This window comes from Cryptotermes secundus, unplaced genomic scaffold, assembly GCF_002891405.2.
Source record: "Cryptotermes secundus unplaced genomic scaffold, Csec_1.0 scaffold937, whole genome shotgun sequence".
Lineage (NCBI taxonomy): Eukaryota > Metazoa > Arthropoda > Insecta > Blattodea > Kalotermitidae > Cryptotermes > Cryptotermes secundus.
This window is the reverse complement of record NW_019735571.1, coordinates 415,293-428,790: the sequence shown is the minus strand read 5'-3', so window position 1 is coordinate 428,790 and position 13,498 is coordinate 415,293. Positions and strand designations below refer to the sequence as shown.

General features: G+C 42.6%; 1 protein-coding gene across 2 annotated transcripts in view; it reads left to right on the top strand.

The window, feature by feature from the left end:
• The window catches only part of LOC111869646 (NFX1-type zinc finger-containing protein 1), a 24,668-nt gene that overhangs the window by 6,177 nt on the left and 4,993 nt on the right, over window positions 1–13,498 (top strand). For both annotated transcript variants that reach the window (XM_023861312.2, XM_023861311.1), the window contains 4 exons: window positions 1,795–4,385; window positions 6,986–7,069; window positions 7,147–7,196; window positions 10,300–10,515. In XM_023861312.2, coding sequence (XP_023717080.1) covers window positions 1,883–4,385; window positions 6,986–7,069; window positions 7,147–7,196; window positions 10,300–10,515 — 2,853 coding nt within the window. In that variant the 5' untranslated portion in view covers window positions 1,795–1,882. The remainder of the gene's footprint in view (window positions 1–1,794; window positions 4,386–6,985; window positions 7,070–7,146; window positions 7,197–10,299; window positions 10,516–13,498) is intronic.

Genomic DNA, 13,498 nt, shown 5'->3' with positions numbered 1-13,498 from the left:
ATTCCACAGGCCTTTTTTAATTTCAGGGATTTTATTAATTTCTGAACGTCACATGGTCTGATCCTTAGAGGGGGGGGGGTTCATCCACGGCTTCCAGCAGAGCTTGAACTCTAGCCTCCACCCGCTCTTCATGGTTTTCATCGCACAGGTCATGCGGCGTGAACTGAATTTCCAAGCAGTCGGCAATTTCGTTGGCTTTTTCAAAAGGATGAAATTTTAGGCCAGAAGAACCATGAATGGCAGTTGGTGCCCTTGGTCCGTCTCTCTGAAGGAGAGATTTCGCAATGGGCCATATACACTGTGGTGTGACTTCAGCGTTGCTTATTTTTGCTTCCCACCGTTCAAGTGCCTTTTTACGGGTCATTCGCCTGATTGATTTGGTGACCCAATTGACTGCCGTTTTCCACGCTGGATCCCTGGTTTCTTGCCACAGTTTTCGTAGCCTATGTTTATATTTTATCAAACGATCTAGACCAGGAAGATCGTTGTTTATGTCCAAAAGCGTAACTTTACTTGTCGACAGCCTATATGCTGAAGCAATAGAGGCTGCAAAGTCGCGTGGCGCTTTATCGGTTTCTACCCCCGAATTAATTTCTAGTTTAGGTGATATTAATTCAGAAGCGAGGCTTTGAAACCGCTCCCAATCTGTAAATTTTTCAATGGGTTCCGAAAGATTCCTAATTTAGTGCTGCTGGGTTGGAGCTGCGCCTTTTTATATAAAGCGTGATGGAGGAGCGAAAATTTGCTGAGCGGTGATTGGCTAGCGCATATAATGACTAGACAGTGAGTGCAGTATAAACGTGAGCGTTGGAAGCAATTTGATTGGTTAGCGCGCGTGATGGTGAAAAGTGAGCGCTGTAGAAATAGCGTGATAATATGTGGGATGTTCCCACAATGTCTTGTACGAGTAGTAATTTTTTTCATGCTTTCCTCATTTCACCCATGTGTGCTGCATGTGTAGATTTCCAACATCCTTGATTTATTACCCTAATATTATAGTGTAATGAATAAATTGTGAATCGCCTATTTTGCAATTTTTGTTCCCCATCTTGATCCTCTTTTAGGCCAGAATATTCATACAGCTTTCTTCTGAAACTGTGCTGAACTGTGTTTTTGCCCAAGCTTCAGACTCGTGTAAAATTGGAGATATAAATTGAATGTTATCTTTTGTGTATATAGGATCTTAAATGATCCTGAATTGAAACAAAATTTAATCTATGTTTCACTTTCGTTGTGAATGTAATTTTAATTTGTTATTGTCATTCCTAAGACTTGAACGTTATACACGTTCAAAGGATCTGTTTGCTACCCTTGTATTAAATTTTGTTTCGCATTCTGGTGACAAGACGTGATCACATACTTATGTTCCTCTGTGTTAATAATTTCCGCACGAAACTCCTCAGCATCCAACAGAAATTCTTTAGTTCTCTAAAGAGTACTTATATTTCCCACATCTAATTTATTATGACTCTTGTGATTATTTTATGTTTTCACAAAAACCAATCCCTCGAGTGAGTAGATGAACGTAGTTAACGAAGTATTGCACGTGGACATTGTCATAAAGAGTTTGAAGAACACAGAACGGTGGTATAAAAAGTGTTGTAAAGAGATACCGAGGTAAAGTGTAGCAGTGTTTGTCACATTAGTTGACACCAGTGACACCAGGTACAGGTGAGTGTTTGGCTTCAAACGTTGGTATCCTTTTCCTATTAGAACGTATCAGATAGAAGGCTGTGTTGTCCCATTCGCCGTGACCATTTTTTTATGATTGTGACCACATGCTTTTCCTTTCAGTACATAGGTCTGCATGACAACGGGAGCGACAGGTGCGGAAGAGTGAATAGGAGTTATTACAGGGACATATGTCGATCACAGGGACAAGATGTCCACTACCAAACAGCATCAGGCGTGCAGACGTAGCTATTTGGAGGTCAGGACCGACCAGGTGATGTCTACACGATCGGGAAAGACACAAAACAAAGTGTGGCGCAGAAGCTCGGAGGGCAGGATATACGGAGAATTCACGCACCCTGGAATTGGAGAGTTGCAGCCCAGAGTATGGAAGAGAGAGTTGAAGTCGAACAATCATAACGGCGGTTCACCCTCTGGATCCGCAGCGTCAGAACTCGGAGAGGGGCAAAGTGGCTCAAGGGATCAGATCTACAAGAAGGTTGCATTTCCCAGATCTAGAGTTTTGCAACACGAAATGGGCAGAAGCGGCTCAGAGTATAGCACAGTCCGGGAGGGTGCTCACACTGGACCTGGATCGTCACAGCTCAGACTAGTGCGAAGTGTCTCGGAGAATAGGGCACACAAGGGTGGCGCGAGCCCCTGCTCTGGAGCGTCGCATGACAGACTGAGGCAAAGCGGCTTAGAGGACAGTAAAGTTGTGGGTGGAGGCAAAGTGCCGAATACATACATGGGATGGGTGAATGCGGCAGTAGTGGTGAAGCTACTGGCTCAACTCTTTGAAGGCTACGTGGACACAAAAAAGGCGTCAGACCTATTGCAGGTATGTAAGCCTGAGTTCCTGCAGGAGCTCAAGGAATTCATCCACACTGCTTCACCGGATACAGCTTTTTTGAGCAACTTCGCAACCTTCTGCTTCAGCGCCTTTATCTCTCTACCGAGCAGCGTATGCGTTCAGTTCGAGCACACGCTAATGGCTTCCCTTTCGGCGGTGGAGAAGTCTGAGAATGTTTTACTTAAGGACCGATTCGCTAGGCTGCGGGAGAAACTGACTGAACACGTCTGCAGGAAGCAAGAATTGGACGTCAGGATGACCTTTCAGAACTTCCGATTTGTACCTGTGTTGCCGGTACGGGCGGATGAATTTTTCTTATCACCGGATGGGACAGTTGCTGTAGAATCCAGTGCAGAGCAGAGATACTTGTCGGAGTTATTCTTTTCCCAGTATGAAGCCTTCATAGGCCGTATTCGCGACGGCATCAGGAATTTTCGAGACACGGAGGGCACGTCACTTCGGCTGCCAAGTGTGATGCACTTCTACAGGGGAGTGAAGTTCTTGAGACCAGTTGTTTTGAACGATCGCCTGTGTCTGGTTACGAGCCTCACCTCTGTGGGCTGTCACAGTACTGGAACACTAGTCTGCTTCAGTTGCGATGGCTTTCGATCACTTCTTTTCGGCATTGTTGAGTGTGCCGACAGCTGCTTCGCTGTGCGACCGTGTGGAGAGATGCAGCAAATAACTAAGCAGTTGTTCGAGCATGAGTACGTGATGGCCGTGAGTGGGCTTTGTGCACAACCTTCGGTCAGCGTGCTGTTAGCACTCCAGCAGTTAAAGGCGGTGCCCTTGCGGAAGTTTCTAGTAGAAGGCGTGCAAATACCTGGCCGCAAACAGTGTATACAGGGGCAGTCGGACCTGGACCCATGGCAGCGTGAGGCCCTTGGTCATGCCCTCGCCCAGGATGTATGTCTGGTACTAGGTCCCCCTGGTTCGGGAAAGACGCGTGTTGCTTGCACAGTAGCTCGTAATTCGAGGTTCCCAGTCCTCGTATTGTGCGAATCTCGCAGTGGACTGGATATTATCCTGCGGCACATGGCACCCCTCAGCGTCGCATGTCTCAGCGACAGGACAAACCATCAGCGTAACCAGCAGAGGAGGGAGATATGGGCACGAAGGAGGGATGTACTGGTGGACCTTAGGAAGTTGGAACTTGATTTAGCCCTGCTGGCCAGAAAGGATGGCGTGGTAGCGCTGTCATCGCTCCGGGAGGGCGGTGTGGTATGCGATGCCCACTACAGTAGTTTCCTGCGCCAGCCAGACACCAACAGCGTTTTCTACAGTTGGCTTGTAGAGGAGGCGAGCCCCCCTAACGCGCCTCTTCCATATCGTGGCCTTGTCCCGTTCTGTGACGACACCCCCCACACTAAAGACACCTTGTCCACTATCCATCCCTCACTAAAGTGGGCAGAACGATTGGAAAACGTGGAAAAAAAGCGCTCTGAGATGAACACTAATATCAGCAGTTTGCAGGAGCGGTGGGGGCGCGGAGAGGATGTGATACAAGAGATTAATGGTCAGAAAGCGTTATACCGACTTCAAGCTTTTAAGTTGAAGCGGCTCAGAACACGGTTGGCAGAGACTTTGCCGAGCGATGGATTGAGAAACTGCTCTGATGTATGGAAACTGAGACCGGTTGGACGCTGGGGACTGTACATTGCATGGGTGGTAGCACTGCGCGCACGGCTGTTGGAGAGGTTGACACATCTGCAGGACAAGCTTGCAGTGGAAGACAGGAATCTTGAAATAGTAGATCAGTGTATAGACCTCGAGAATGCTCAACAGGTGGCGGTAGTTGGAGCAACAGCAGAGGAGGCCACAAGGTTGAGTTCCTTACTGGACAAGCTGGCGCCCAAGACGGGTATGTTGGAACTTGTAATGTCAGCCCAGTTTACATAACCAGAACATGTGTAGACGCAGTTTAGTCTAATGGGGAAAGTTGTATCTTATCTCCAGGAGCTTGATCGGTCAGTCCGAGTGTCGGGATGACACTTGAAGATGGTGGAGCGGAATATTACTTCATGGTCGGTTTGGGTTGTGAGTAAGGCGTCATTATGGGGTGCAATACCAAGATAGCTTTTCGGTTTAGAACAAGTTTTCTTAATGTAAAAGGTTAATATGTCCTTAATTAAGCATTGCACCATGAAAGCATGTGGAAGAGTGGGGTATAATGTCACCATTCTTGACCTGGGTACTAGGTAGGTTGAGTGGTCGGCTTCACACCCCTTCTGCTTTACCCTGAAGGGAAAGAGCTCCCGGTACCTATTGGATAAGAGGATAGGTCACCCCTAGAGCCAGTCTAGATGCTGTGGAGAAGAGAACAAATCTCCCTTATCTGGAATTGAACCCCGGCCGCCAGCTTGTAGCCTGTTTCTATACTGACTGAGCTATCAGTTAATGTTACAAGTCATGTGTAAGGCATACAATTGTAACAGAAACATGTAGTTAGCGATAATGTGGCCATAGTTCATTGCGGGACTGAAGAAGGAATAGCGCAGCATTTCCCCCAAACTGGGTGCTGACTCATTTACATGGACGTTGGTGGCTGATCACGGGAAAGAGACAGACATTGTGTTCAATAAGGCCAACATTGTCATGGTCCCCAGCACATTAAAAAGTTAGATGACATTTAATGAAATTCTGATGCGAATAGTAATATTCTTAGTGTAATTACATCATTTCAGGAAGATTGTTAATTCCATTTTATATTTTCATGAGGTGTTGAAGGTAAACATGGAAACGTGACAACACCATGAATGTGGTGTATTGTATGATGTGTCTCCTGTCACTATCCCACTATGAGTCATGTGGCGTTAACAAAAGAAGTGTCATGGATCAGTGTAATTTGATCCATATGGTAGCATGTGAAAGTTCTGTGCGCTGAGATCTTTTTATCTTCAGGTCTCATTACCTTACTTCTGCAGTAAGGTGTGCGATTCAGTGCCGAGGCTTTATAGCCGAATCCTTCATGAGAAAGGAATCTTAGAAAGTACATTTGAAGGTTTTAATTTGTAAATACCCACAAGTACTAGTTTGCAAGAAGGTGTGCTTATAGAAATTTGTTAAATTGTGGTGGCGCATGCCTTCAGTTTGTGACAAAAGAGGAAACAGCCCAAGAGTAGCAGACTGGAGCTAATGCTAACTGAAGGAAACGCGCTCTAGCAGTTCATTCGTATAAAATAGAGCAATGTAACTAGAAAGGGCCAGTGTCAAATGCAGATGAAATGTCTGAATGGTCATGCACCAAACAGCAGTTACTTAATCATAAACAGCAGACATGCATCTGAGTAGAACATGAGTAGTAGCATGTTTAGTATGTTGCTTTTCCTTCTACATTTTATCCATGTGTCATTGTGACATTTATGAAAATGACAGTGGAAGCTAACATAACAGTTCAGCTTATGGCTACATATTTAACTTTCCTGGAAAGAGAGGCAGAAGGAAATGGCCAGGGGAGATGAAAGTTGTAGCTCAGGATTAGGATCGAAAGAAACAATGTGGTGATGTCACAGGCAGGAGATGAAAAGGCAGAGAAGACAGAGGCATGCAGTGGTTTTGAAGTGCTGCATTGTCCAACCAAAAAGAATTCCCATTCTCCATTCACATTAATATAAGTCATGATGACATAATTTTCTGACCCAGTTGTTGTCCAGGTGAAAGGTATTGTGTGTTATCCCTCATAGAGCTGAGCCTTTCTTGAGAAGCATTTTATTGAATCTGAAGGTTCATTACTGTGTTCACAAGAGCCCTCCACTGGTCCCTATCCTGAGCCAGATCAATCGAATCCATACTATCCCATTCTTTATCTCATTTCAAAGACTTTGATTACTTTGCTTCTAAGAATGAATAGCACTGTGAACTCTTTTATGAACTGTTTAAGAAGGAAAATGTTGTTGCCAACATCCTGTGTGAAATAACAGTGAATGCCATAAGCGAGAGCATAACATTGAAGGTTCATGTTATCACTGAATGACCTAAAAATTAATTCAGAGCTAAATTATGATTTTCATTTTATTTGAATGAATTAGTATTTTCACTGCAAAGCAGTCTGAGCAACTGTTATTGTAAATGCTAAGCAGTATTCATTTTTCTTACTATATGTAACTTTAATAATGACAAAACTGCAAATGTTACAAAAGAAATACATTTCCTCCTTACCTAATGAATCATGTGTGTTCCACATGCTTATTGTTGTTTAAAAAGGATAATTTTTAAGTAACATTTATGAGAAAACTTTTTTGAATATATTTTTGTTAATTGTTGTAGGTCTTTGTTATCTTGTATTGTGCACCACTTCCAGAAAGGTAAAGTCAAATGTGTAAACTAATATTGATGACTATGTTATAATGAAAGGACTTAATGAGGTTATTATAATTACTTTAGGAAGTAACATCCAGAAACTTTGCAATACTAATCATTTAGTCATTTATGTAAATATAAAATGACACTGTGATGTTTCAGTGATTGTGGATGAGGCTACGAATATCACAGAGGCTCAGCTAGTGACATGCCTCCCACAGTCTTGCCAAAACCTTGTGTTACTAGGTAAGTGTATCCTGTTTACATTCAAAATGGTTGTACAGAATGGAGTTGCATATGCTCACAATGTCTGGTTGTTTCAGGAGAACCAGGCCCTTTTCAGGATACTGTAAGTTGTCAGAAGGGGCAGTCGGTGAGTGTATATGTGTTTCTACTCACACTTGTTCACTATATCCATGATTGAATGTTGTGAGGAAGTAGTTAATAAATGAATGTACCAAAACTGGATTTTATCAGTGTGGTTCACAAAACACTCTATTGCTTACATTCTTTTGGTCTTCCCTTCATGAACTATGCCTTGCTGTCTATAATCAGACAAAAAATAAACCGTTTTGTTTCAGATTATTTTGAGAAGGGGAGTGACAAGTTGAAACCAAAACCATCCTTTGAAGGTTATGTAATAGCACTAGAAGTATTCTTAGTGTTGAATGATAAGATTGAGGGATGAAGCAGTTTTAGCCTACTTAGGTAGACTATCTCAGCATTCACCTGTAGGGACAGAAAAATTGCAAAGATAACTTGTCTTGAGGCTTAGACCTGAAGCTCACATTAGGCCTACAAAATGATGGTAAGGTACATTACTGTTTGAGCTGTCTTGGGTCTGCGTATGGATGTGACTGGTCCTTGACACCATATGCAAGCAATGTGTTACCAGTCTGTATTGCTTAGCAACTACTTTAGAACATAATTTACACCTCATATGGCAGGATGTACCAGACATAATACAGTGATCATGCTTACTGATATGTATGTTGTAATGTTCACACATTTTCTGGAGCAGTTACAATTTGTTACAATGTTGTCTCAGTTTGCTATAGTTTATTAATATTACATTTTCACATCTGCTAACATGCTTCTGAGAGTATGGAACTCGCTGCCTGCTTTTCACAGCATGTACTGTTTCATCACACACAAACTTTGCACTTCACTGCTAAGTACAGACTCAATTTTTCTGCCAGTCCTTGGCTCACAACTATGGTTTATGCGCTATATTTATAGAGTAGTCCAGGGCAGTTCACAGATTGCCACAGAAAATGTATGCACGCTTTGTTAAGTTACATTTCAACAGGAAAAGTAGACAGATGTTAACCCATTGTTGTGCTGTTACCTTAATGTCACAAATGTATAAAATGATCACTACCAGCACCAGTACACTATCAACAGTAGTGCTGAAGAGAGCGTCATAATTCTTCTAGTGTTGCTGGTGGAATAACAGTATAGCAGTTTCATACTATAGGTATTACAGTGTTCTTGGTTTTTTGGTATATACAGCATTATTTATCGATTACTGTCAGTTGACACAAATGTTTGTATGTATTGGGCCACAGAAAATCCAAACATAACAGAAGAACTCACAGTTAATTTGCTAGGTATGTCAGTGCTGTACAGTATGTCATCCACAGTGATATGATATTAGGGCTATCTCTCTTTGAAGCAACTATCACAGGTACTGCTTGTTACTTTCAACATGATGGTGTCCCACCACATTACCACAAGGATGTGAGATAGTTGCTTGAGTTCATTTCCTCAAGATGGATGAGAAGAAAGGAGTGTGGAGTATCCACCCTGATCTCCTGACATGACACCATAAGATGGTTACATGTGGGGTACTCTAAAGAACACTGCAGGTCCTGAAGCACAAAATTGAAATTTCCTGTGCTTCTATTCTGCCAGCAATAATGCAATGGTGCTGGTGGTGTTCAGTTTGAAGATTAGTGAATTTGTAGTAACCAGCATAGCACTGGGCCAAGATCTATCAGCTTTAAAGGTAAGGTACTGGTAAAGTTGTTCTTGTGCTTAAATAATTATGCACTATGCCATGAAGATGTATGGATTAATGGAGCTATAGCTCCACCTTTCATCACCTCATCATTAGGTGCAGATACGTGGTTAGCTTCACACACACTTACAGCTTTACCCTTGTGGAAAGATCTCCTGGTACCCATATAATAGGAGGCAGGTTGGGCCCTGAGCTGGCCAGAATGTTACAGAGAAGATAAAAATCTCTTGTCCATGCCAGGAATCGAACCCCAGCCATTGAGCCAGCAGCCCATACTGACTGAGGCATCCAATCCATTCACTTTACTTGTTAAAATATGTTACTAAAGTGTGTTTACTTTTTTTGGCCACATTGTAGAGAGATGAGGCACAGAGTTTCTGGTTGTTGCTGAAGAGAAGGAAGTCTGGGAAGTTTGGGGGCAATGTGCGCATTCACTGTGATTCATGTGACCCCCCCCCCACACACACAAACTCAGTCTGCACAAAAATATTAAAATGGATCATTAAAGATATGCGGGAAGCTGTGAGCATGCAAACTGGGTGAACTGGTTCGCAGTAAGGTCCTGTTTCAGCGAGTGGGGAGTGCAGTGTTGAAAGTTGTATTTCCAGGGAATTATTTCAGTTATAGATTTTAACAATTTTTACCAACAGCAAGAATGTTTTTAAAATGAAGATAAATTGCAGAGTAGATTTTGAATTTTTTTTATATTTCTCTTCATATTTTAATGAGTTTTATTATGCTTGTAAACATAATGAACTACTCATATACGAGTGACAACCACCATTATCACTTGGGGAATGGCTGTGCTAATTATGTGAGCAAATAGCATTAGTTGCTGCTGAAGTAACACTTATTTCCCATTTTAACATGTTTTGTTAACTAGAATTCAACATACATGAAATGGCAGGGGTAGAATTTAGCAGTAGGGTTTAAGTGATATTGCATAATGATTATTCTTGAAAAGTAGACAGTTTGCCTGTGGTGGAAAATGAAGGGGTCAAAAAATCTGCTCTAGCTGAATTTATTTTACAACATAGTATAATATTGTACAAGAAATTAATTCTCTTCATGATTGTAACATGTTGTAACATATTTCCTATGGAATTTCGTACTTTTCCTGCCAGTACTGGACAAGAATAAAGAGTTTTCTGATCTTGATTCCCAGATATGTGTTCAAATTTTTCTGATCATGGATTGAAACCATTACCCTTACCAAAGATAAATCTTTGGGAACGTGAAGCATACATGTCCCCCATGCATGGTTCAGACCTCAAAGTAACTGAGTTTTTGCTGCTGATTTTCATTCTCATGATCTCCCTGTCACTGGGGGTAAGGGAATGTGCCCTGTTGGTTACTTTGCGAATCAGAGGTATTGCATAATAAACTGTCCAACATCACCATGACAGGAAATAACTGCTGAGATGTGCAGCTGTATATATTCTTCTTGTCTGCCTAGGCCCACTTGCGCAGTCTGGTTCACAGACTGGTTGAAAAAGGGATGGCTGCCTCTGAACTGAAGTCGCAACACCGCATGCAGCCACAGGTTGCAGAACCCATCATGTCAGCACTGTATCCTGTTCTGGAGAGCTGCAACAGTACTACTAATGTGTGTACAGTAAAAGGTGTCAGCCAGAACGTGTTCTTTATCACCCATGAGCATCTGGCCGAAAAGGTACAAGCCTGCATTGTAGGATGATTTCACACTCCGTCTGTAGTATACATCCCAGCTTTTATAATTATGTCTGTTTTTCTGGGTGACTTCATGTAGTCTGGTACATTTTTAGTCATATATCATATGAACGTTCTACCTTCATCATTAGAGTAGATCACTAACTCCATGCTGCAGGTCTTCCTTAAGCAGTTTATAGTTACCCAACTGGTAAAGATATTTCCTGTTTTGATATCTATGCTGAAGATAGAGACAGCATGTTTCTTCGAACCACTGATGAACTTTTACCATTCTACATGGCATCACATCTCAGAGGACAGTATTCTGAATTTTTTTAATGACTGTCATATTGTAATGAAACTGAGTATGACCTTCATAATGTTGAAAGCAATTATCATGTATGGAGGAAATGAGAATGCATACAGAATTCTGGTAGGAAGATTTAGAGGGAAGAAATAATTGGGCATACCTAACTGAAGATGGGATGAAAATATAAAAATAAATCTTTAAGAAATACCATTTGAAGTTTTTTTTATTGATAATCTCCCTGTACATTGAGGCACTTGTCCTATCGCTTCACAAGCCCCTGAAAACCAGCAGCATAAAATTCTTTGGGCTGCTATCGGAACCAGGCGGTAACTGGGATCATGAAGGCATACTGCCCACCGCATTCCAGCCTCAAGGACAAACTGTAAAGCCGACTCCTACTCTAATATCCTCAGGAAACTTCGTAAGGCCATTCAACGGAAGCGACCAGGACTCCTCACCAAAGGCGTGTTGCTCTTGCATGACAACGCGCGTCCCCATACTGCCAGCAAGACAAATGAGACGCTGTGAAATTTCACGTGGGAAGTCCTTGAGCATCCTCTGTATAGCCCCGACCTTGCTCCAAGCGACTTCATTTGTTAGGCCCTCTTAAATATCATCTTTCGACTGAACATTTTCCCAACGATGAAGCTGTAGAAAGGGAAGTCACTGCCTGGTTCCGACAGCAGCCCAAAGAATTTTATGCTGCTGGTTTTCAGGGGCTTGTGAAATGATGGGACAAGTGCCTCAATGTACAGGGAGATTATTTTCAGAAATAGAAGCATTTTTCAAATCAGTACTCTTATTTGTTTAAGTTCTATATCCATTTGTAACTTACTTATTGACTTACTCTCATATTTCACAGAATATTTCTGAATACCAACTGTATGCACATTTCAAAAAGCAGACAACTGTGATACCATTAATAAAAATGGGGACATTAAACGTCAGGAAGATTGTAGAGGTATCATATGCTGGCTGTAAAATATATGCCAGTATTAAAAAAAAATACAACAGTAATACAACTGGAGAATAAGTAGATGGTATAAATGGAGATCCTGTTGTGATGGATATTTCTCTCAAAAACTCACTGTGAAAGAACACTGGAAATTCATTATAGTGTTCCTTCTCCTGTCCTCTCCTTCTAAAAAATCTCTTCCATACCCCATATGTCCTAATATAAAATATGCTCCTTCTTCTGTCATGTCTGTATGTGGAACATTTTCCTTCTTCATTTACGTTTGTATGTGGAATATGTTCCTTTCCTTCCACTCTAACCGTCTAGTGCGTTAAGGCCCTTTGCGTTGGGAGCCACTCCTTCTCTCCGTCCTTCTCTGGCAGTCCTCTGAAGAGCCCTTTACGTTGCTGGTTGCATCTGCTCCACTAGCCGTTCCCTCTCACCTGTTGTTACTTCGAATTGGCAGGTTGCGGCTGCGTCCTTCCTATCCAGTTTCCCTTTTTGTTGTTCTGGTGGATAATAGTTTGTGGGTTATGGGTTATCGGTGTGCTGGGCGCCAGTAAGCTTACTGTAACGGCTTACATTTCGGGGAAAAGGGGGGATGAACTGGAAACTACAGGTGCTAGGTACCGCGTTCTCACTGGAGCGATGAGATTCGGTCTCAGGGTGAATATGGGCCTCGCGTCAGCGGGAAAGAGAAGAGTGTTTTAGGTAGGCACTAACACACACTGTTTAATTAGCCGATCTTGCTACACACGTACATGTAACGGCACTTGTTGCACTTCCCTAAAACACCTGGAAATCTCTCCAACGTTGGTGACTGGATCCCTGGCTAGTTAGTTAGCGGCTGTTTCTTTTAGCACAACCCCTAGAATTGCACTTTCACTTGTACTTTTAGCACCAAGAAAATTTCACGTTAAATTTAGAAGAGTTATCCAGAGATTGTTCCTGCAAACACTTAAACATAATTTCGGCTGTACACTTGGAGGGTTGTTCAGAGACTCCTCTCGCAGACTGACCCTGCAAACACTTAAACATAATTTCGGCTGTACACTTGGAGGGTTGTTCAGAGACTCCTCTCGCAGACTGTTCCTGCAAACACTTAAACATAATTTCGGCTGTACACTTGGAGGGTTGTTCAGAGACTCCTCTCGCAGACTGACCCTGCAAACACTTAAACATAATTTCGGCTGTACACTTGGAGGGTTGTTCAGAGACTCCTCTCGCAGACTGTTCCTGCAAACACTTAAACATAATTTCGGCTGTACACTTGGAGGGTTGTTCAGAGACTCCTCTCGCAGACTGACCCTGCAAACACTTAAACATAATTTCGGCTGTACACTTGGAGGGTTGTTCAGAGACTCCTCTCGCAGACTGTTCCTGCAAACACTTAAACATAATTTCGGCTGTACACTTGGAGGGTTGTTCAGAGACTCCTCTCGCAGACTGACCCTGCAAACACTTAAACATAATTTCGGCTGTACACTTGGAGGGTTGTTCAGAGACTCCTCTCGCAGACTGACCCTGCTTCGAAGCAAGAAATCTTCGCGGCTTCAGCTCCGCCTCCAAGTTACTACCCTAATTTCTGCTGATTGGAACAATTCGAATTTAGGGAGTTAACCATAATTCTCACTGCTCCAATCACATAACTTTAATTTGGGACTTTGGATCTAAAGTCCTAACGTCGTTTTTGACAGCACACTGACAGATAACCTGCTTGGC